We start from the raw sequence: 25,942 nt of genomic DNA, 5'->3' as shown, positions 1-25,942 counted from the left end.
GGTGCATTGTAAAATAACATTGATTAGAAGTTGAATTTTTATGCCAGTCAAGGATAGCGCGTGGTTCACATACACACATGTTGCAGTCAAAGAATGCACCTTTTTTTTTTTTTTTTTTTTTTTTAACCATATATATATAGTTTTTTTTAAAATAATTAAAAAGTTTTTTTTTGTTTGTTTGTTTGTTTTTTTGTTTTGTTTTTTTTTTAAGTAATAAAAGTTTATTTTTTATTTCTTTTGCTTTTCTCTCATATTTAGAATGCTGTCTACAATTCTCATGTCTTAATAATTTTCAAACCTTTAAATTGTATTTTCTTGAACATTTCAACCAAGGTTGCAATTCGCTGTTAGTCTGAACTGAAGATCCACTGAGATCTGAGTCAGAGTCTCAAGATTGTACTTGTTAAATCTTCAGTACTGAAGGCATTTGAAGGAGTATATTCAACTGCTACATATGCATCGTATGCCTGAATAAACATATCAACATACATTAAGTAATCCATCTGTGGGCGCATTCATGCAGGATTTATATGCAGCAGGTTTGAGCTGTCGAGGGACTGGTGGACCATGAGATGCATGGTTACACTGGGTAGGATGAAAAACATGAAATACGTTCTGGGCATTACGGGGCAGACATGCGGAAAGCTGGGGTGGAATAATAGCACCTTGTTGGGAGCTTATGTATGTATCCTTCTTTTCATTTGTGACCTTCCAGCTAACAGGAAGTCTCTGGGTGGTAATAAATCCAACCTCCACCAACAAAAAAAAAAGAATGCAAATTGTTAAAACCTTTGGTAATTATCTCCAATGTTTCAGACTCTGGGTCTGTGCAACAAATCCAGGGTAAAAATTTTCAATCAGTTTTCTGTGTTTCAAGGTTAAAAAAAAGAAATACATAAAAAGAAAACTCGGATAGGAACTGGACTGCAGGTTAAATCACTATTGTGTCAGTCTGTGATGGAGATTTCCTTAAAGCAAGTTCATCATGTTCTCTGAATTATTCAAACTCTTTCTCGTCTATGGCCTGGATCAAAGCACCTTTATTATTTAGTAGTATTATTTTATTTAACTTCAGATGGCTGATTCATAACACAAACCTTTCTTTTTCTAAAAGATCAGCCCTTCAAGACTGGAGCAAAATAACTTTCTCTTCAGATTGACACCCATGGTATTTTAAAGTTCGGCATTTTGAAAGGTGTGCTTTTGCTGCAGTCGTGAACATTACTTATAGCTTTTTAGAAAAAGAAAAATCTATTCATGAGTATCAAAACTTTGTCAGAAGAGACAGGAAAAGAAGGCAATTAGTTTTATGCCACTGCGGTAAATATCTGCAGCCTCTCTTTGGTGACAGATGATGACTAGATTTCTTGACGTCCACGGTGCTGATCAGCTGCGACACCTCGCTCAGTGGCTGTCTGCTTCCTCTGCGTGGACCTGAATGTCAATCTGTCGAGCTCCCCCACACTCAGACAGTAGCTACCAGTGATGCTGCACTAATTAGCTAACCCTCTCGAGTAGCCGGGCCCTCCCAATGGCATCTGTGCCAAACAGAATTATTAAAGAAGGAGGGGGGAGGAACTGCACCTCCTCTGCGGAGAAGCAAACACCCTGGTTCAGTTTAGCATTCACTTCATCGCCCTCTGGCTAGGGAGCCACCGCTGTCATCAATATTAACACCTAGATACATCCGCTGCTGTAACGCATATTTTTTACCCCGACCTAATGAAAATTTCATGTGAATCACATAGTTATAATTCCTCATTTAAATGAGCTCTGTCTGGAGACGATTTGTTGTTCCATGACTGGATGCTGATGCTATGTCTGTTTCACTGTTAAGTCAAAACGGTGAAGGGGTGTGTTAGTGTGTGTGTGTGTGTGTGTGTGTGTGTGTTTGTAGGGCGGGTGGTATATGTCCTTCCAGGCCTGGAAACAGAGCTGCCTGGCTGGTAAATAGATTAATTTTCTACACCGCTAATTTTTTAATTTAATAATCTCTGGCCGCCCTCTCCACAGCACTTGGCCTTCCTCACCTCCTGTCTTCCAGCATTCCAGCGTCTTTGATGGCTTGTTTGCTGATTTGTTTATATATTTATTAATTCATTTACCCCCCTCAATCCAATTTTAGCTGACATTTCTTGTCAAGATGCGAAGAATGACCTTTGAAAACAGAACACTTCCCGCCGGAGATGTGAAGGAGGTCTCACTCTCTGCACAGAAAACACTCCTCCGAGCCAATCTCCTCTCCTCTCCACTTATCTATTTTTCTCTCTGTGTTAATTCTTCTGTGACTATCTTATAAATAGATAAGGCTGCTTTTAAAAGAACTGACTAACCCCTATTCAATTACCACCTTTGATACTTAAACCTCGGTGCATCAACCAGCATGTGAGAATGTCACAGCTGTAAGCAACAAACAAACACGTTTCCCAGTGATCACAGGAAAAGATAACTTGAGAATAAGACATAGTGTAAGCGATACCACCCAGAATCAGGAAAAATGTTAGAGTGATTGATATTCTTTCCAATCTCACAGCTAACTCCAGCCTTAAAACTAGATGCCGAAAGCTTTGCTTCCTTTGAAGGTGACAAAACCTTACTAACACCTTTAAAAGTGTCTGCGTTTTCATTTTAGATGTCTTATTCAATTTTTATCAAAAACAAAACATAAAACAAAGTAGGTTGAGGCTTAATGCCAAAACCAAGCTAAGCTAGGAGGTTAGATGTGGCTATATTCAACTTTCATCTTAACAATGAAGGCAAAACGTCAAACTATAACTTTTATGGTGTATATTTGCACTGCAAAAACTGAAATTTTTGGTTAAAAAAAAATAACATGAGCCAGATTTAGCGAATAGGTCCAGATGATGGTTTATCATGCTAAAGAGTAAACAAATCTGCCAGTAAGATAAGAAATTATGTAAAAGGACATTATTCTGGTTTTCACAAAGAATTCACTCCATTGTCAGATTTTTTTTTTTATTTTATTTTATTTTATATTTTTAACTCTTTGCTTGAATTTAGGCATCATATTTGTCTATTAATATCTTAAAATAAGACATTTTTCAGGGCTTGATATATAAATGGAACAGTGATAAATCTAGGTTGCTTTGAATAATTTGCTTTAAACTTATTAAATCAACACATTAGAATGTAAAATATATAGTTTGAATTACTGTTGGTGCCATATTGTTTCATGACATTTCTTCCAGAATCAGTTGCATTAAATCATCATTTGGTTTAAAATCATTTTAGATTTTATTTGAACAGTGTAGTAGACTGATAATTCTTATTCATTGTAGCCTTTTCTGCACAATATCAGATATTAATGAGAAACATTAGTTACACATCTTTCACTCAAATTAAGCCCATCCAGGGTTTACAACTTCTTAGGCAATTTCTAGTAAAAATAAAACAACAAAACAAACAACAAAACAAACAAACAAACAAAAAAAAAAACAGTTGCTGAAATATCATATTTTTGCAGTGTAAATACACTTATGTAATTGTAATTGATTACTTTTTTCATTGTAAGGATGGAGTTGGATGGGGGCACAAGTAGCTGTGTAGCTTTGTCCAGTTTCAGAAGAAAGCCTCAACAAATCGAGGCGTCATGCTCCTCAGAGAAGTCTAAATGCTTTGAATTTCATTTAGCTTCTTTAAAGTCCAAAGCAGGCACTGCTTCAATGCAGCCCTGATGATGATAATGATAAAGATGATGATAACGGTATTGGATTATTATTATTATTATTATTATTATTATTATTATTATTATTATTATTATTATTATTATTATTATTATTACCTAAATCTACGGGGAGAGTAGTTGACGGTGCAGACATATACTGTCAGTAGTTTATCCATTGACTGTTAACTTCCTTGCTAACACCACACAGCCTAGAGCTGATTTTTATCTTTCTTATGAAAAGTAAAATACATCAAAACAACATTTTCTCAAAGGTTGGATTCAAACTACTACTACAAGGAGTTACTTGTAGAAAATGATATCACAATAACACTTTAGCTGTAGTTTTGGTCTTGGGAGCACAAATCTGTTTTAACCAAACTCCAGTGTTTGAATCTGGTCTTTGCTCTCTGAGTTCCCTGAAAAAATGAATGTTATCAGATTGCAGGAGTTCTGCTCTCTCCTTTCTTATTAATTTCTCAAACTGATAAACCTGGACTTTACTGACTGTCACAGTTGACGTTGCTCTGCAGTGTGGCCAACTGAGCCTCAGCCAAAACATGATGTACCACACCCAAACAGACCTGTGACATGATAATGAGCTGATTTTAGTTCTGCTGGCTCAAACACCTTTTTAATGGATACTGAATGAGACTCCATGACTGTATTTAGATTTAACTATTTCCACGCCAAATCTGCAGATTTTTAAATGAAGAAACTGTTAGCGCTGCAGTTTATTTAACCCTACAGTAAAGATGCAAATGTTGTGCTACAAAACTTAATGCTGCTTCTGCTGGTTTAATGATCGTTGCTGTTTAATGCCAGCACTCCTCGCCTGCTGTCGCTGGATTTTGTTTGGGTACCTGACGCTCTCTCCAGCAGCTCTAATAGTCTTCCTGTTGTTCTTTATAGGGTTCCTGTGAGTCTCTGTAAAACCAGAAATAATTTAAATTCAGTATTTGTTCTGCACTTATAGAGGGATCTACTTTATATTGAAATATAAAATCTTTAAAATGAAATGAGATGAAGGTGTGTGACTGTGTGCAGTGGTGGAGTCTAATGCATATTTGGAGATCTTTGGTGTAATGTGTATCTATTTCAGAGTCTAGATTTGACAGGTGTCTATTTGGAGAACAGTGGGAAAAATGTGAGTCTATTTTGAGGTGTGTGATTTGACGTAAGTGTTGAGCAGCTCTGCTCTGCATCGCCCTATGAGCTGCTGTTTGCTCACCCACCTCCTCTCTCTTCCTCCCTTCCTCTCCCTGTAATATATTCTCGGTGTATCACACCGTCCCATTGGGAGCACAGGTTTTCTTTGGGAGGTGAAATTTCATGCAGCATCTTTACATATCTGCATGCACACACTCAGCCCTCCTGGTTTCTTAGCGGTGCTGCGTTCAAACACATTTCAAGGTGATAGCACTGAGCCGGTTTAGAGACGTACTCCATTCAGACGCATATCTGCTGATTTTACCTGTTCGTGTGTGTTCATGCATCTGTATGTGCAGCAGGTGTTTGTGCTAGGATGTGGACTTGTGTGTATGTGTGATAACTCAAGAAATAAGGCAGACCTGCAACATCCTTAGCTCCCTGTTGCCATGGTGACAATTCCGGATACAGGAGTATCTAATAGGTCTTCCATACAAATGAACCAACTATAGTCTTTGAGCATGTGTGTGTGTGAGTGTGTGAGTGTGGGTAATGATTCACTTCTTCATTTATGTGCAGGAAGAGATATTTAGAAAGTTAGGTATTGTAGAAATGTTGGAACTGTTTGCTTTTTGTGTACTCTTCTGTCACCTCCTTTTTTCTGTTTTAGTGGACACTTTTGGAGGAATCAGATTTCACTTTATTTGCTTCCAGCATCATTTCTTGTGGTTTTCTAAATGCCAAAGTGTCTTTCACTAATTAGAGGTGTCAAGCATTCAGTGGCTTGTTTTGCAAAAGTTCTGTGCATAAGTTTCATTACTAAAGCAGGGTGTTGTGCTTTTTTGGGTAACATACTGTTCCCCTTCTACCACCATAGTAGCTCAGAGTAGTTTATAGCTCAAAAATACCCTTCTTTTCTCTCACTGGTGTTTTAGGAAAGTCTTATATCAGCCTATGTCTGACACCCTTTGTTTTAGCTGCTGTCTCCTTAAGGCCCCTGTACCACAAACCCCCTTCCCTCTGATTAGCCTGCTAACTAGAGGCCTGTTGGGGGCAGGGCTATGGGCAGACCTTGGTGTTTGAGGCCCAACAATGTGAAATGACCTGGTTAGGAAAACCATTATATCGTTTTAGCAAGTCTCGTGAAGATTTCTATTTTAAGCGTTTTGATCAGTTTAAAGACGGATTCAGCGATTTCTACACCATATGAGTATGTAGAGGTTTGAAAAATCTGCACATGCTTACTTTGAACATCCTGCATTATTACTTTATACCCATGTTTAAAATAAGGAGAAGCATAATGACCCCTCTTTAAACATATCCTAAAATAAAACTATTCCTGTCAGTGGAAATAGTTCATCAGATAGAGTTGTCTTTTTCCTCTTGTCATGTAATCCAGCACAGTGATGCTGATTAAAGGATGTGATAGCGTGCTTTATGACAGGCTGCTGTGTGAATTCTCTCTCTGAGATGCTGTATCTCATAATAACTGTACAGACGGATGCCTGGTGTTTGTATTTAAACTGATTCAAAGTTCTGGTCAAATCACTTTGGAGGTTCTGGTTATTTGTTATTGAATTTAGTGGCTTCCTGAGCCGGAGGGGTTCCTTAAGTCTATTGAATTATTTGACTTGAAAGCGGTCAACTTTCTTTTATTGAGTTGGCTCAGGCCTGAAGCTACACAGCAGGGCCTGTTTTTCCCCTTCCTTTGTCAATAGCACTCTTTATTTTCTGCCATAAAGACAGGACTGTGCATTTCCTGTTTGTTTGTTTTTTTCCACTTTATTTTATGTGCGTCTGATTGACTCTAGTTTATCTGCCTGGGATTAGGTTTAAGTCATTTGACTGTGCAGATACACATCACAGAGCTGCGGATAAAAGTGAACAGTGATGTGGGTTTGTGATAAGGACAACATAAAAAAGCTTAAATTTAATTTTACCTCAAAAGCAGGAGAACAAAAACAGCCAAAATGACCCCGAGACAGATTTGCTAATTGCGCTCTTGAATCTTTTGAATTCATAAAACCTGTTTTAAAAACAGAACACACGACATCAAGCAAGGGACATGAAATAATTCATCTTAACCTTCCCTTTTGTTTTTCTTCTTCCTCTGCAGAAACTTGTCAAAGAATCCTCTCACCACTTTGTCATGGCAGCTCTTCCAGCACCTCCAACTCTCCGAACTGTAAGTTTTCTTCTCCGTCTGATCGCCCTCTCGTTGGCTTTTGTTTGTCTTTTATTAGAGCAGTTTATCTTGGCTCCCAGTGCACTATCTGCCTCAATACAAATTGTCCTCACACAATGCCATTATAATTCCTGTCTTTGTTGTACAAAACCTCTCATTTGTCTGAGCATGTGTAAAAGACTGAACCTATAGGCGGTATAGTGGCGCTGTGATCACATAAGTCATTTGTTGACATAATTAACCTGCACAAAGGAAGCGTAATGGTCTGCTAGGAGGAGGGAATCTAGCCCTGTCCTCTTGTTTGTTATGAATATTTTAGTGTTCAATGTGTTTATGAAATGAGTTTGCTCCCTCACCACCGAGGAGAACATAGTGCTGTCGACCTGCTTTAATTTACACATCATTACGGCTGTCAGCATTGTCCATCACCTGAACTTTCTCAGCCACCTTCCCTCACATTAAGCCGAGCTTTAGCAGGATATGTCACTAAACTATTTCAGGCAGGCCTCTTTATTGTTCTATTTTCAGAGGTAGAAGCAGGGCAGGCCCGCGGAGAGCGCGGCACAATGCTGATCTGGGGTAGTCCTGCTGGTGTGTGCAGCTCACAGAGGAAAGCCCTGCTCACACTGTCACCAGGATTTGGTATTTGGGTATTTGGCCAGTTTTGTCATCCTGAAGGAAACATTTTGCTCATAAACAGACCAAAAGCAGCAAATGCAAAGGATAGAGCGCCAAGTTTACATCAAGTTTTAATAATTTCAAACACAACAAAACAAGAACAAATGAAGAGTTCTTTTCCAAAATGCTATAAATCCATTTCAATAATTTTCAGGACCGGGTTAGACCAGAAACAGGATTGGTGCTTCTTTCAAGAAAAACTGTATCTTACAGTACATTTTATACAAGGAAAATAAGTGAATAACCATAAAATAATGGGCTGCACTGTGGCGCAACCGCTGCAGGCTCACAGCAAGAAGGTCACCGGTTTGATTCCCAGCTCGGCCGGTTGGTCTTTCTGTGTGGAGTTTGCATGTTCTCCATGTGCATGCGTGGGTTCTCCCTGGTTACTCCAGCTTCCTCCCACAGTCCAAAAACATGCTCATCAGGTTAATTGGGCACTCTAAATTGTCCAGTGTGAGTGTGTAAGTGAATGGTTGTCTATCTGTGTGTCAGCCCTGTGATTGGCTGGCGACCAGTCCAGGGTGAACCCCGCCTCTCTCTAACTGCTGGGATAGGCCCCAGCCACCTGCGACCCTGAACAGGATAAATGGTTCAGAAGATGAATAAATAAATTAATGAATGACATAAAATAATGATTAATTTAAAAATATTTTTTTTCAACTACTTTAGTACACCTCTATATGGACACCATTAGTTGCACAGAACACATGAAGATGGTACTCCATTTCTTCACATTTGCTGTAGCACAGCCTCGTCAGTGGTGGCACTCCTCCCTTTATCCAACTCTGTCCCTGTCTCTATAATTGTATTGTATTATTTATGAACTGATGGACATGACAGTGGATCTCGTTCATACTTAGTTTTGTAGTTTTGCTGAGTCTGCAAATCTGATTTTGTTTCAATAAACCATGACACACATTGTGCCTCTTCTGGAGGAGTAGCCATTGTCCGAGAGGTTCATTTAATAGGACCTATTTTATCAACAGGATACCTGAAATACACACATGCTATGTGATTAAAAACTTTATGGACTCCTGAGGGCACAGAAAAAATGTGTTCACAACATCTCATCAATTACCTTTGTTCTATAACATGTTCAGGGTGAATACTAGATTCTGATTGGCTGCAGGGTGTCTATTAAAAAGTGTTGTTAGACACCTATAAGCTAAAATGTTTGATTGTTTCAAATTGTAGCGCTGCCTCACTCACTTATTTGCTTGATAAAGAGTAAATGATGAATAATATTTTTAAAATAATTTTGTATAGACTTTCTTGCTTTGCAGAAGCAACCATCCTACGTTTTGCGTCGGACAGTTCACGCCTCTGCGTCACCCATTCATTTCTGATAACGGACACCTCATCAGTCATCATCACTTATGTATATTCTTCAGATTGCAAATACACTTTATAGATACCCTGTATAACCAACTGTAATTACCTACTCGGAGGGATCACACCAGCCCTTCCTTCACATATAATATTGCAGAAGTCTCATTCTTATCCCCCGTGTGTAGGAAGCAATTCACACCAGACCCCATACCAGAGCTAACAGAGTGTCGTCTCACTGTGGGCCCTCATCAGACGCAGATGGGTCTGTGAATCCTTCATTGTGTGCCTGTTATTTGGTTGTGAATTTCATTCTTCACTGGATTGTAAAAGTTCTGTACTCTTGTTCTGTCACCAGCTGTCCAAACCTTCCTCAGAGAAGCTAGTTTAGCCTTTAGCATCTCATATTTTTGGTGCTGATCCTGTATCCAAGCTTGGCTTTGAGGTGCAGGTTTTTGTGGAGTAGTGATAAAACTTAATATTTATCTAGTTAATGCAACGTCCAATGACTGGATTGACGAATATCAGTCATCAGTATTTCAAGTACACTTACAGTGAGAATGTAGTGACTTTAAGACCCTGGCAGATTCAGGGTTATTTGCTTTCAACCAAAAGATGGAGAAGTTTTAGTGTTTCCATTAACTTTAGACCCATTACGATAATTTAGTAAAAGTTATTTTCATTTGTTGTTTCATGTTTGTTTGTTTTTCATTTGTTTCATTTGGTTGTTTGTTAATATTTGATTTAATTCATAGTTCTATTACACTGATAATTAAAGCTTTTCCCAAGTGGCTTCCACTGTGTTTATGAAAAACAAAAGTGTGCGCACACAGGCAAACAGAAAATACTTTCATAAAAAGAGGTAGTTTAAAAAAAAAAAAAAAAAAAAAAAAAAAAAAAAAAAAAAAAGCTACAAAGTAATTTCTTACTTCTTAATTTGTCTTTAATTAACATGTTTTCTTCAGGGGTATGTGACTGGTTGGGTTTGATAGTGAAAATTAGATTTATTTCCTTCTTTAATCAGGTGAAAAACATGTTTGCCAATAAAAAAAAGTAAAGTTACAGACTGCACATCCTCAATTGATGTAATCATTGAATTTCGATCTTTGCCAACATCAGGTGGGCGGGGCTAAGTTTGAAATAGGTGATTACCCCTGCCATGCCTGAATTATTATTTTTGCTACATCTAAATCTAACTTTTGTGATATTTATCTTAACTGTCAATCAGATCTGAAAGATTTGCAGTCCAGAGGAAGGTTCCACTTTTGGTGGTGAAATTGTTGGAAATAAACAAATTCATGGGCTTTTAATAATCTTTTATTGTACTTATTTATCCTACGTAAGTCTTATACGGAAAAACCTTGAATCTAAAGCCTCATTCAGAGCAGCTTTGTTAAAAATGCAGAAGTCCTATCAGCAAAGTGTGCCTAAAATGAAAAGTGAAAACATAAAATATGCAGAATGGTTTCTTTCAGCACTGCACTATTAAAAAAAAAACTTTATTATTAGATCTTATTACTCATTTCTATGCTCTTGAATAGTTAACTCTGTTTTGAGGTGTCTCGGGCTGATAATACGCTCTTTGCACAGTTACTTTTTCACCAGTGAGTACTTAAAACAAAGCAGCTTTAATTTCACACATTTTATTCAGGAGGAGAAACACATCAGGGCCGTGGCGCCTGCAGGGACAGTGAGGAGTACAGTGCTGGAGTCGTTCAGTGAAGTGACCTCACATTCCTAGACAGACTATATCACAGGCTGTAACTAAAAAAAAAAACAAAATAAGAGTTTAAATAAGGATCCTATTTCTTTTATTAACCCTTACCAGTCTGGATCACAGCATTGTTTGCTGATGTCCAATCCTATTTCTCCCTAAGCAACCCTTTTGGATGTGTACAAACAATGTCCCTGTTGTTCTACGTGAACAGCCGGCCGGGGTGACTCCTGTATTTCCAACTGAATGCTGATGAGGAGTAAGACTTTCTGTCTATTCCATTTGGTGTGTTTGGTTAAGACGTGTCAGTTGGAGTGGCGTGGCGGCACAGACGAGGGCCTGAGCATTATGCAAGAAGGAAGCCATGTGCAATCAGGCCTCGCAAAGAGGAAATGAGTCACTCCATCATGTGCAGAGTCTCCGACGCAGCCCTGACATCATTACTTTCTTCAGCATGCTCACCCTAACCGTGTTAGCTCGCTGGGTGCCAATCACTCAATCACACCAAATGAAGTGTGGTCACTGTGCAGAAGTTGCTTTTAATTATAAGAATAAAACATAATGCATTATCACTAAGAACCCACCGTGCTGCAGAAACACCCTGATATTATGTAAACAGAGAAAGATCAAACCAGCTGAAATAATTTCCGTTTTATGTGTGGAAAGGGGAGATGCTCCTGTGTCAGGGTGTTGTTACAGCCTGTTATCTCAGCCATGTAAGCTCTGCTGATGTAATTTTATTATATTTTTGTACCATAAAGGAGACACAATTATAAATTTGCAGAATAATAAAGCCGGCCTGCTGTGAAAAGACCATGTACAAACTATTTATGCCCTGAACTGGACTGCTGGCCCGTCACAAACATTTTGATAACAATGTTTTCATTCATTTATTTGTTGTATAATTCATTTAGTGTAGTTTTACCACACTGCTTATCAAAGCTGCTGTGTTGTTTTGACATTTTTATAACACAGGGTGGGCCACAAGTTTCCACATACAGGAAAAATAAACATTTTTTATTGAACACCCGTTTTTTTATGAAATATGCTCTTTATGATTAGCATTAAGTTCATTCAAGTATTAGTATGTGTTTTCGAAACAATGCTAATCATATAGAGCACATTATATAAATAAGAGCGGTCATCCAACATACGTTTTTTTTCCTATGAATGGAAACTTAAGGCCCACCCTGTAGAATTAAAAACTATTGTGAACAGGGGTTATTCATATCCCCTGTATGCAGGGATGGGTACCGAATTAAGTACTTTTTTGGGTACCGACCAAATTCTGTCAAAAGTACCAGGTACCGATTCAAGTAAAGCCAAAAGGTACCATGCTTAGGTACCTAAATGCATCCTTGTGACTGAGGGACTGGAAGAGTAGGCAATTTTCCATGCTCAGCATGAACACAGCATTGTAAGGTTATATACTGAAGAATAAATATGTTATTTAAAAAGATATATATATATATATATATTATTGAACATATTGATATTTTTTACCACAAGTAACTAAAATTGGTACCGTTGAGCACCGGTACAGTTTGCCAGGTACTGGGCATTGGTACTGTATCGTCTCAAATGCGAGAGGCACACATCCCTACCTGTACGGCACTAAAAGCACATGATTTTATTTTTGTTGGGTTGAGAACATTGTGACCAGGAAAAGCCGTGGCAAAGACCAGAACGTTGGAGATCGAAATACAAAAAAAAAAAGATCCTCACATGACCAAAAGCGAGGCGCACCTAATCAATTCAAGCCCATGTCCAAACCTGTGCCATTCTCCAGCTTCTTGACCTATAGTGAAAAGTTGAATATATGTAAACCATTGCTACTTGTAAAACTTATTTAACAGATCCTCATACCAATATAAACACCCTCATAAAACGATGCAAGGATATTAACTTAGTGAACTGATGGTTTCGCAAGAGCCTAAGTGCACCATGTGATTTATCTGGAATGACCTCCAAGAAGTTTTTCTCTGACCCGATATATTCTACAAAAGTTCACAAAGGCTAAGATAGAGGATTTGGGTTGAAAGTCAAGGTGTGAAACCAGACAAGTATTTAATTGATATCCTGATAGTCCTGGAATCTCCAGATCTTAAATCCTCATAGTGTCCACACTTGCTGAAGATCAAGTTGGGATTGCGTCTGTTGTGAAGCTGAGGTGATTTAAAAGTTGTCTTGACACCAGTTGTGATATCAAAGCCAATGTTTGGATCTAAAGCTCTGCTCCTCACTTGGATTTATGTTAACGTTAAACGTTTGTGCACTGGTTAACATAAATCACCATTCTACCATGTGGTGCTAAACAATATGATATGACACAATATGCATGATAATGTGTTGTGATATATTACATTACAGTATGAAACGATACACTTTGAGGGGCTGTAATGGGTTTCCAGAAAAGCTATTGTTTTTTTCAGGATAAAGATTCTGTTTCCCTTTAGCACTATCTGTTGGGAGGACATGACTCTTACCAAGGTGTGGGTTTATTTTGAGGTAAATGTATGGGGAGCAGCTCTTTTTTAACACTATTCTAAGCCAGTTTAGCGGTTTAGTTTTCACCATTACAAAGAAACAAAAACAAAACTAAAATACAATATGCCATGACACAACATAATACATTGTAATGTGATACATGTTACAACATAATAAAACACAATACAACACAATATGAGATATCACAATAAATAACACAATATGGTTTTAAACTAGTATGATTTGATACTACAAAATCTACTTGATATAACACCAACAACACAATATGGTAGAATAGTAGAAAAATAAGACAGGACACGTTAAGAAAAGACAACACAACACAACAGCAAACGGTAGCAGTCTGTGATGTATTGCAGTGGGTGATGGTGTCGTACAATAAGATGTGTAAGATTATGAAACAACATGATATGATACAATTGGAAAGACAGAACAGGAAAGTGATTGACCGCTACTCCCAGTTTGTTTATAGACAACTATTGACACTTTCTACTTAATATCAAAAACATGAGCTAGTTTTTCTGTGAACCAGCACAGCTGTGACAGCCACAGTCATATTCCCTGCAGAGTCTCTAAATACAGTCAGGTCTTTTTGAGCATCAGTAAAACTCCTGCAGAATAAGCACTGCTTTGAGACTCGTGCATAATCCAGTTTGTCAAAATATATTTCCTACCAGTCGTCAATAAAATGGGCACGAACAGTCACGAAGGACTTTTTTGGCACGTTAGGTCCATCCTTTGCGATGTGGGTGCAGCTCTTTCTTCGGACCTGACTGCATCCTCCACCTTCCATCTGATCTCAGCTCAGTTCAGAGCTGGAGGAGCTTTTTTTGATCGTTGTCCTGTGAGGTTTTGAAGAGGCTGCTGTTTGACATTATCCCGCTGTCTTCTTCGGTCATTTCCATGACCCCTGTCCATGTCATTAAAACTGTATGGGGTGATCAAGTAGTCAAGCCATTAACTGGAAATCCTCAAAGTGCTGCATTGTTTTCGGATTAAAACCTTGATATTTAACGCTTGTGAGTTGATAATCTCATTACCCAAGTCAGAACAACAAGATATTATGTATAGATCTTCTTTAATACCCCTGTTCAACTACAGGTATTTCTATAACAGCTGTGTGATTGATCAAGCCTTTGATTAAGCACCACATTTCCTGATTTGAAGAGCTTCTTCACACGTAATGAATTAGGAGTAGAACTGAGTTTTTATGCCCTTTAAGAGGTTGGCATCCATTGAAGAAACTTTCATTCAGCTACTTTGACACACAGCTGGGACTTACTTGTTATCCTCAAACAGCCTTTGAGTGTGTGGGCCCATAATAAATATCTTCTTCTTTGTTATAATCAGACTACCTGTGTTATGAGTCTGCAGTTAGAAGAGAAAAGGGGAAAATAGCTCCCCATCAGTCAGTGAACATTAAGTCTGTTTTTCTCTTATCAGGTGCTCCTTATCAGACTTAGTGAAGTGTAGCTGCAGAACACTGTCTTTTGTTTTGCAGGTTGGTTGCACAGATATTTCTCACTCCTTGCAGTATCTTAATATCAGTGACAATGACAATACTATCAGCAAAATCTCAATAATCTCAAGCCTTTTGTTGCTCCTGTGAAAAGGCCCCAACATCACATTGAAGCTGTACAATAGACGTCTGCCGTGTGCTGCCTCTGGATGAGACTCAGATAATCGGCTCTGCCTCTTTGTCTGCGTGCCCTTTAGCCAGAGGAGCAGAGCTGCTGCAGTGTGCCTCACAGCTCAGCCAATCACAGGCCTGAGAACAGCAGCAGGGTGAATGTGGCGACTAAATGCTAAATCTGCTGTTGAGGCTTCTGGGGTGATAATACTGTAGATTATATGAAGCAGAGTTAGCGGCAATCACTGATACGAGCGTCTTCGAGGAAGCTTTTTCTGTCTGGTCCACAAAAAGAGTGAAATATTCTCCGTCTTTAGTAACGGAAGCAATGTGCCCAAGGCAATGTGCATCCCCAATCCCTTTATTCTGTTAGCACTTCTTTAATCCCAGCTCTCTGGAAAGCAGGGGCCAACGCAAAGTCAAACATTTACGCCTCTCACTGCAAAATGGGTTTTTCTTTGAATATGGATGAAATATGAATAGATCAAACCTGTAATCTTCTGATTTGACTGCCAGTGGATTAGGATGAATTAAACATTACATTTTCCAAGAGCTGCATGGCAGGTAAATTACTCAGCTCTAACCTTCATTTTATTAGGGGCTCTGTTGCACTTTGGGCAAACTCTTAGCGAAACACACGTCATATACAGCGACTCTGTGGAGAAACTTCACATTCTGACTTGCAGGAGGAGACAGAAGTGTTGAAATCATAAAGGAAGGCCAAATCTGTGGCCTCTGCATAAAACCTGGACTCCGTGCTGGAATCTGTGGAGTAAAACTTTGCTGATTACCTCTAATTTTTGATTACAGTTTGTGAAGGCGGTTAGGAGCATAAATGCAAACACAAGGCCTTTCCCTTCCAAAGCAATAAAATTCAACACTCTGTTAGACTGATGAGACTTTACAATAGGCATGCTTCCAGCCAATATCTGCCTCCCGTAAATAGAACTCACTTGTAAGCTGTCACCGTGGCTTTACATCAGCGTGGCTTCTTCTTCTTCTTTGGTTTAAAAAAAACAGCAAGTATGTCGTGCTTGATATTTACAGAAACAACATCCTTTGTTTTAGTTTTCTTTTCTTTCTTTTATGAACTCTGAGTTGAGAATTCAAAAGAATTGTTGGTACACAAAGAAAATACTAATGTTCACAATATTTGTTTATATGATTTTAAATATTAGGTGTATGTTTTGTTTGCTGTAATAATTTGAGTGTGTCATGGATGCATTTATTACAGATCCCAAAGAATGATCAGAAATAAAAAGTGTGTTTGTAACATGAAGTCCTAAGTGACAGCTCATCATCATTTCACAGATATTATTATCCAGAGAAGATGGTATTTTGAGTGATTTTGCAGACCATTAGACATGCATAATGCAACTAAGGATTAAAAATGGAGCACTCATTTCTGTTACATGACGGCCTCAGAGATTTCATCAGCTGAAAACCACGGCCTTCAATCTTTCTTTAAGTGAGAGTCGATGGCAAAATACTGAAGTAAAAACCTTTATGTGCACTTAACTATGCCCAGACTCTGCCCTTATCACATGAAAAAAAAGTGTTTTTAATGTATGCTTGAATTTTTTTTACTTTTAAAATCCTCCTCCAATGAGGGTGCAGTCTATGTAGAGACAAGTATCAAACCTCTAAGAATGCACCTGGAAAGACAAAAATCTCTACAATAACAGCCTCGAGTGCAAGAGTCATTCAACCAAAGCAGGGTTGTAAATGAAGTCACAGAATGACCAAATATTAAAAAGAAAGGAGGGAAGACTGTCAGTCTTGACATTGGTGTGACAGTAGAGGCTTCAGGGGGAAGGTGAGTAAAACATTTGGCCCGTGATCATTGAGCTGGAAATCTGGTGGCCGCATTCGGCAGCTCCAGGGTCTGGTTATGTGTTAGCATGACGATGTGTCTGTTGAGTCAGTTTAGATAATGAATCTGTAAAAAGGAAGACAGGAAAAAGTAAAGAAAGTGTCTTAATGGCAGTTAAAGCATAAAGACAATGAGGAATAGATGAATTCCTGCTGTTGTTTCAAGCATCAGCTCAGTGCTTCACTCCGTCATCACCCAGCCAAAAGTAACGCTGTCTGTCACTTTGAGCCAAGCAGGGGGATTTTTAGAGCCTCTTAGCCAAAAACAGCTGCCTGCTGTGTGTGGATGGAGGGAGGTTTTTACCTGCTGTGGGACAGAAAGGTGACAAGTGTGTAGAAGCACATTTTCTGAGCTCTGTCGGGTATATGCTTATCAAAGCTGTATCCCTTGTTGGCAGGTTTTTATGTTTCCATTAACAAACAATTTTCAAACAAAGTTAAAACTTAACTGTCATTCCCCATCATTGTCCTCTGTGTGGTGCTTTTGAGTTGGCTTCTGCAAAAGTAAGACCAGAAAATTCTGCATGAAGCTGGATCAAATGAATGACAAGAATTAAATCCTGCAATATCAGCCTACATCTCTGTGTGAAAATCACAGAGGAGTTTCCTTCCTTATTTCTATTTTCTTAAACTTTGTGACCAGTGTCCCAAGATCTGGAACATACGTGGCCTAAGTAGTTAAGAGAAGTCCATTTCTTCACAGTTGGATAGAAACTACTTGTAGCCATCTTTTAGGTACACTATTTAGTCTCATGATTGATAAATCTGACTTCACATCAAACTGGTAAAGACAGTCTAGTTGTGTATAGTGTATTTTTATACATTAGCATAGTTCGGAGTAACAGGTGATGTGTGGAGTGGGGAGAAGTACCTCAGCCACTGAAAATTAGGTGCAAGCTTTGACTACTGTACGCCAAAAAAAAACACACATATACATCTTATCTACACACAGACACACTTTACAATCCACACAGACAGCTGAATTTAAGCGAACAGTCTGTTAGCCAATAAGCTACCTGTTTGCTGAGCTAGCACAGCGTCATACAGTTTCTATGAAGTACATCGAAAAAGTTTAAGATTTTTAATGAACTTGAGGCCAAGTCTGGGAGGAAATATTTCAGGAGCAGTTTAGTCGGCAAACAGGGATTCTTATGGAATCGACACACAACAGGAGGTTCAACACAAAGCCTTGGCAGTGTCACCACTCTACATGTCAACACTCTGCGTGGCATCCCTTTCCAAACTGCAGGGGTCAGTGTGTGTGCAAACACACATCTCCCACAGTATTAAACTAGAAGAAGTTGTTTTCACTGTTAACAACTTTTTTTTTTTTTTTTTTTTTTTTGCTAATTCGTCTTCTCTGATGAGTGTGTCCACAATTTCACGCCAGGGCTTGTTCACCATACGGTTATAATGATGAACTCTATGTGATCTCGCTTTGTGATGAATCATATTAATGCCACTACTTTTTGTGCTTCGGACATGAGGAGCTCCTATTCGTACAGGCATCGCAGATGTTAGAAATTTTCTGAGGCAAAACTTTTCCTCTTGGAAAGGGCTGCGTGAGGGGACAAGGCTGATAAAATGACGTGAGCAAGGACACGTTAAGCATAAACGAAGCTTGGGGCATAGTTTTTAGGCTTTATACACAGGTCTCATATTGGAAATGCCAACTCAGCATAACTTTTAGTCAATCTTACGACAGAAAAGAAGGTGGCACTCAGGTGGGTCTTTAGCCTCCAAGCTAACTGCTAACAGCTACAGTTTATTTAATGGGTGTTTATGTGGTTTCTGATGCTACCAGACGACCCGCAGTTAGATTTCTCAAGACCAAACTTGAATTGCACTTTCCATTGACTCCCCTCCACATATGTAGAAATGGTGCTTAAATGGGGACAAGTGTTGGTTATGTTGTAGGTAGTTTTATAAGGATTGTTGGTTTCAAATGCCTCAACAACAATGGCAACATAGATACGTTTCAGATTTTCTTTCTGTTCAAGATCAAAACCAAAAACCAGTGTGACGCTGTTCAACTGTACATTTGCAAATGACTGACAACTGAGTCATAAAAATAAAGTTGCAAGCATTATTTTCAAGGCTTTCCTGGCCTGTAGATTAAAAATTGATGTAAGGGTGTTGCTGAGTGTAGGGTCATAGTCCATTCTATGCATTGACAGTTTGAGTGAAGAAGTTTGCTCTAATCGGACTTCAAATATAATAGAAACATAATTAAATCCCCCATCCTGTATGATTAGTATGTCTTCACATCCTACAATATATGGTATCTATCCTCCAAAGTTCCCAGAAGAGTCACTGCTCAGGTATTTGGCTGTGAGCGAGAAATTGCCTGACGCCTCAGACCACTTTGTCCATTTTTCTTACCTGGAGCCTCCCCTGACCTGACTCGGTGTCCCCTCTCCTCTACATGATTGCAGTGCAGGTGGTGTTGTCGATAAGACAAAGTCAGAGCTGGCTCCTCAGCACCCCCCAAAAACAGACAGAGAAGAAGAGAAAAAGTCAGAGCCTGCTGGGACACCGACCGGATGAGGGCTGCAACCTAACAAAAAAGTAATGTTGGGACAAAGTGGTGATTTATTTGTTTGCAGCAAACCTTTATCCGTGACTCAAGCAGAAGATACAGCGTAAGAGGGATGGAGCTGGTCCAGCAACAAGTAGAAGTGTGGTGAAACAGTGTAACACACCTACTGCAGTGAGGTGAAAGCCTAAATTTAGACGGATCAGGGGAAAACACTCATGTTCTTACAGCTCGTACCGACACACACAGCATTAGATTTCACACTGGTTGTGTCAACTCTTTCCTTCTTCCAAATTTATAACTCCTTGATTGATTTGCACCATTATTTCCCCAAACTCTAATCTCCTCACCTCCTGCTGTGCACAAAAAAATGAGCATAATTTGACGTTTCTGACAGAAGGGGAGCAACAGTGCACTATTAATGCAGCAAACATGCGGTTAGGAATGAGACCAGTTCACAGCTACATTTGATATTCAGCCTGTTCCCTGAGAAAAGATGGCCGACTGTCAATCAACCGCTTCAAGACGTAGAAGCCGATCTGATGGCGTGATGGCATGACAGCTAGATTATCTCCTTTCCACTCTATAATGATAATGACAGGACTGGCCACGCTGTTTGACTGGCAGCTGATCTATGGGATGTGTAAAGCAATGATTGCTTTGCATTAAAAAAAGAAGAAAAAAGAAAATTTTATACAAAACACTGACACATTTTAATTCAATATACCATCAGACACAATAAACTAATGTTCCCGTAGCACCACCCCTGGTAACTGTTTCTAAGCCTGTCAATCAATCTCTTCTTCCCAGCGTGACTAATGTACAGCTAACAATGATAACACTGGAGGATTCACCACTTTAAATCTTAGACGTTTCAACAATGGGTTTTCAGCTTTACACAAAAGCAACACAGGCAAGCTTCTCTGAAGATCTTGGACTTCGTCAGCTGACACTGCCAGCTGTAAGCAGATTTCTTCAGCTGTGGCTAGCCACTGAAAGCTAATACTCAACCCCTAAATCTGTTTTATAATTCTGTCTTCAGTTGAATTGTTAAAGTTTACATTTGATAGTTTTTAACCTGAGAAGCCTGTAAAAGGGTCTGAAACAGGCTCTAAAGACTTGGTAAATGATATAATGTTAAAGGTTCCATGTTCCCATGTTATGCTCCTTTTATGCAGTTTAATATGGATCACTGATGTCTTCATGAAATGGTAGCAAAATGTTATGGTCCAAAAAGCCAATAAATCAAGCACAGCAGCATTGTTTCCAGGCTCTCATAGCCCCTCTGTTCAGAACGCTCTGATTTAGTGGGCGTGACCTTCATATGTAAATGAGCCACTGCTGACACCGCCCCACTCTTCCACGTCACTGAGAGCGGCGCCACGAGCCCTGAGTGCACAATATTTAGAAAACAGCGAAGCTCATTTGCCGTAACATTACAGGCTAAAGCAACAGGCTAACCGCAGCTAAAGTTAGCATCCTGAAGCTAACACAGAGACAGGGGGGGCACTGAGGAAAAGCTCTTACATCTGCTCCACAGCACACAGCATTTAAAATACTCACATTTCCAGGGTCTGAGGTTTGTTGGCGGATGGTTGGTAATGCGCTTGGATTCAGGACCAGTCTATTTGCTAGCCCTCTGTTGTACTGTCCAAAGTTGGAAAAGCAGTCAGCCGTGAAGTGACTAGCATACGCATGCAGAGTTTTACTGAGTGTAGCTGGCACATTTCCTTGATGAATGAACTCTAGCCACTTAGTCTTGTCTTCTTCCAAGATGGGAAGCTTGTGCATGGAACTACTTTCGGGGTATCTGCTCCGGTGAACCAATCAGGTCAGACTTGCTCCTGATAGGTCAAAGAAGGGGATCGTTGACGTCGGCAAATCCCCAAAATCCAAACAGCTCGTTTTAGGTCAGGATTTTACATTCACAAGCACTACTAAATACAGGTTTTGTCATTGAATATCACATTTTGTGGGCTGGGAGGAAAGCCAAAGACCCACAAATTTCACTAAAAGACTTAATAAAGGGATTTTGGCATGATATGGGACCTAAGAAAAAATGTAGGATAAAGCCACAGGTGAAAGGCTTGGGAAAGCTAAACATTTTTCATGTGAAGGTGCTAGCTTTGGCAGATACATAAAACCATCACCACTTCCCTCCTCTTCAGTAGAGCATTGACCTTGACCCCTCTGAGCCCCTTTGGGAGGAATAACAATCCTGATTGTTAGCCAGGTGTTCCCATCCAACATCCCTGCCTGACCTCACTCATGCCCCTTTGGCACAAATTCACAAACAGTCTTCAGGATCTTGTGGAAACTCCTCTCAGAGGATTGGTGACAGTTAGTTAGCTGTAGAGGGGGAATGATTCCCAGAGTTTAAGAATGAGGGTTGCAACAAGCTCATGTCTGTTACAATATAAAGCTTACAACATGCCACTATTGTTAAAGGAAGTATTTACTGCCATGTATCTGTATTGATAATAGTCAGTGATGCATTATGATGAGAAAAACATGTTTGTGCCCTCTAACAAGCTGCTAGTGTTGCAGTTGATTGGCTCTCTGTGTGCAGTCAGTCACCCACTTCTCTCTGTGACCCGCTGATGTAAAACCAGAGCGTCTCCACTGAGGTCCACGCTGGCTGCCTGTGGGACTGCGGATGTTTTTCCATAAAAACACTATCAGCAGGCAGCATAGCTCGCTGCACACCAACTTATTTTTCTAATCCACTGAGTTCTGACATACTAACTGATCACTCAGGCTGTGAGGCATATAGCGCTTGTGTTCAAGCTGGCACAAATAAGGAATGAGCAGCTTTGGATGGCTGAAATCAGAGGTGTTTGCATCTCTGTCCTGCCCTGATAGAGCTCTGTGCATTACTGTACTCAGAGAAAAAACAGGTCCTGCAGAAACCGAGTCCAACCAGCTGCTGAGTTTTGTTGCACAATTGCAGTGCAGGGGGCTGAGGCTGTTTACTTTTACAAAACAGCAATGAATTACAATGATACCTTCTTTACTTACACAGATCTGATGAAATGTGGTCTCTTGAAAACATGATGTTTTGTGTGATTGATGTAAATATTGGGTCTCGGCTTCTTGACAAAATGAGTTTGGGGAGATTTATTAATACATTTTCAATATGTCTTCCAAATTACTTGAAGTGGGAATAAATAAGGGCGAGTACTCCGCTTATTTAAATTGGTGTGCCAGTTTGCCAGTGTCAGCAAATCATTAAGCACTTTGTTTTGATTTTTGCTGTGAATAAATGAAAGGAGTTAGCTGACGCTTACACAATAAGCTTATTTAGCTAGAGGGAGGAGTATTATTTTTGTCCTCCTGAATAAAAAATAACAAACTACGACAATCCCTAACAATAGTCTCCATACAGTGTAGTCTTCAGGCTAGTGCAACCTTTGTTTCTTGTACTAGTGGGCAAATACTCAACAGTCTCTAGACTTGACGTGTGTCACACGAACAAAGCACCCCTACAGCTTTCTACATCAGTGTTAAGCCCCCACTTTAAACACATTAAACAGTCCAAAGTGCATTGTTCAAAGTGAATCAGGGCGTAGCTGGCTGCATTTCGCTGGTTAAGTGGCACACGGTCCGAGCACTTGCTGAGGAAAGGGGCCTGAAGAGGTGTGATTCAGTCCCATTATTATTCAAAGTGTGTTCAGGGTGTAACATGAATAAACCCGTCAATCAAACTGAGTAACATCGATGAATGGATTAAAATAAGGTAAACTTATACTTCATATGTAGGAGAAAGTATTTTTAACACAAAGCACTTTGGTATGGTTGGACAGAAGCTAATGGTAACTGATGTCTTGTGTGCTCAAAGAATGGTGGGCTGTAAATCTTCATGTACTTTTTCATGCAGGCTGTATTTATGTACCGTGTGTGATGGATTGGACTCTTTCTTTTCATATCTAGGCAACATGACGGCCAGTAGCTCTGGGAGTTATGGTTCAAGGTTTTGTAAGGGAAAAAAAAACCAAATATATTTATACCGGGGTGTGTGACTGAACGTCTGTGTTTGCCTGTATGTGAAAGAAGGCACACGTCCCTGAGATCTCATGTTGTCTCTACTGTAGTTACTGAAGTGAATGCGTGAAGAGACAGCAGTGATGGTGTCCTCGTCTTCTTCGAGCAGTATTATGACACATATGTGGGAAAAGAGACGGATGTTTACAAGTCCTCTGCCCAAACTGTATGACATTATTAGCAAAAACACAGATATGTTGTCATGAGTGGGAACACTGCTGTGCGTCTCTGTTACTGTGTAAAAAAAAAAAAAGTAAACATGCACGATGTGAAGTCTAACACACCCTCACAATATCAGGAAACTACTACGGCTTCAGTCTTTGGGTTTCTATTAGTGAAAGGTGAAGATACTTTTTGCTTTGTTGAATTTGAAGCTTGCCACCTTTACGCCCGAGCACCTCTTATTTTAAGACCAACACACATATCGGTATCCATGTGGGCGCCAGTTGACTTGCTTTTTACATAACATGGGTGCTAAAATGAGGAGTGTATCAAGTGGAAAGTAACATTTAATGCCTTATACCAAAATGCTTTGCTATGGATATACCATAGGCTGCTTTGTTTTTTATGAAATCACCATGCTTAAGATCGAGCACTAAAGTCAGGGTGAAGGAAACCAGGCAACTCTGGGTACATTAAACTTTGATTTGACTTCTAAGCTTCGTCACATGTTTGTGCAACATTAATATATGACTTGTCTTTGACGACAAAAGAAAGCAGGCAGGCTCAAACTGGAACAGGTCATGTCGTGTCCCTTGGGTGATGCAGTTTATTTAGAGCCAGTATTAATCACTCAGGGAACTTGATATGAGGAAGAGAGTAGGTCAGGTAAAATGAACAAGATTTCTAAATAGTAACCATCTAAAAAATAGTCATTGTATTTAGGGTGGCAAAATTCCAGGAATATTCAAAGTTGGAAACTGTCAATGCAAATTTTGGGAATAAAGAAGAATTTTTGGGAGTAAACTGGGAATCTATTGAGGCTGGGACAATATTATTTTCTCCCAACTTTTTGACAATTCCAATATTTGGGATTTTTAGCTCACTTTTTGCACAAGTTTTCACAAGACCAAGTAAAAAAAAAAAAGATAATGATGTCTACAGGCCATATCAAGAGCCATATATTCCCAAAAGTTGCACACCATGTGAGACAGAAAAAAGCATCTTGCCCTCTGCTGGAAAAAAAAAAGCAATCACTTTTTTCAACTCAGCTTGTAATCAAACATTGAAATGAAGCATTTAAATTGTTATAGATAAATAAAAATAAATAAATATTTTAAAAAATAGAAATCAGAAAAATCTGAAGAAAAGAAAAAAAAAACCTACAGATTTAAAAATGGTAAAACAAAAAATACCAATACTTATGTGACTCGATTCTTCCTCCCACCCCTAGAATCTATAATGAGCAACTCAAACAGAGCTAGCTATGGTACATGTATTGTAGCATAATTTTGCTAAAACAACCAGATTAAACGCAAGTTCATTTGAATACCTTTGCTTTTTCATGACCACATACCAGCTCTTTGCTGGTCGCAGGCCACTCTCCCTTTATTTACTGTGCATGATGCCCACAGTATAACATCATGAAAGGCACCACCCCAGGACCACATAAAGTCAAGTTTTGATTTAACAAGTTCAGGATATTTCCAAATTCTCCAAGCTTAAATTCCAACCTCAAAAGTATCCACCCCTTTACAACCCTGATTGCACTCCTACATAGTAATTTGTTCAACTCCTGGTCTGCACCGGGCCTGAGAATGTGACTTGTGAAATAAATTCAGATCCATTCAAACATATTTTATAATACATCTGAGAGTCTGTCAGATATTTACAAAGCTCAAAATCCCAATAGGTTTCTACTCAGATGACCTTGACTATTGATTCAAAAACACAACATTTACATTCACTCCACTGTTCAGTTTCCTAAAAAAAATAGGTAACATAACAAGTCAAGCTGCTTCAGCACTCGAATCACACCCTAATATCCCTCAGACTGGCAAAAGAAACAATTTGAGACATGGTTGGAATGACTACATGTACATGTGAAATCACATTTTATTGAATTTTCTTTTGAGGCAAAGTCACCTTTCAGCTGAAAACATTGGTGACAATATGCTTTAAACCTGAACCCACATAGAAAACAGGAATATAAAAGTTTGATGCATCATTTTCAGGGTGACTCTGGCAGGTAGGCAGTCATGTATTAGCATAGAGCTAGGTGCTGTGATAAACTGTAGTACTCCTGTGTTTATGTGTATTTGAAGGTCAACAGACATAAATAATTGCAGCGGTAGTGTTGACCCCTGAGCTGGTATATATTAGCTTACTGAACATTGAGGCTAACCTCTGTCAGTGGTGTTGAGTCCTCCTGACAGTTTTTGTTGTTGTGTAGAGCAGGATAAACAGTGATATTTTTGTGTGATTTAAACCAGGGTTATTTTGTAAAACTGTATAATATTTTCACTCTAGGTTAAAAAAAAAAGTGTGTGTAAAATCAATAAAAATGTTGCTACAGTAGCTCAGCACCAGAATAGCTGTGAAGAGGCTTCTTGTTCACAACTGTGTGTTCCCCTGTGTAAACACTGTAAAAACTGATATCTTGTCCATGTCTTATTTCTAGT

General features: G+C 39.1%; 1 protein-coding gene across 4 annotated transcripts in view; it reads left to right on the top strand.

Moving 5' to 3' along the window:
- The window catches only part of ntrk3b (neurotrophic tyrosine kinase, receptor, type 3b), a 352,741-nt gene that overhangs the window by 159,346 nt on the left and 167,453 nt on the right, over positions 1-25,942 (top strand). For all 4 annotated transcript variants that reach the window (XM_074666174.1, XM_074666172.1, XM_074666173.1 and 1 more), the window contains one exon: positions 6,948-7,016. In XM_074666174.1, the coding sequence (XP_074522275.1) occupies positions 6,948-7,016 (69 nt within the window). The remainder of the gene's footprint in view (positions 1-6,947; positions 7,017-25,942) is intronic.

This window comes from Halichoeres trimaculatus, unplaced genomic scaffold, assembly GCF_033239565.1.
Source record: "Halichoeres trimaculatus isolate MK-OKI-2021-1 unplaced genomic scaffold, fHalTri1.1 fHalTri1_scaffold_3, whole genome shotgun sequence".
NCBI classification, from domain to species: Eukaryota; Metazoa; Chordata; class Actinopteri; order Labriformes; family Labridae; genus Halichoeres; species Halichoeres trimaculatus.
The sequence above is the reverse complement of the archived record's forward strand: the minus strand, read 5'-3'. Positions and strand labels throughout refer to the sequence as shown.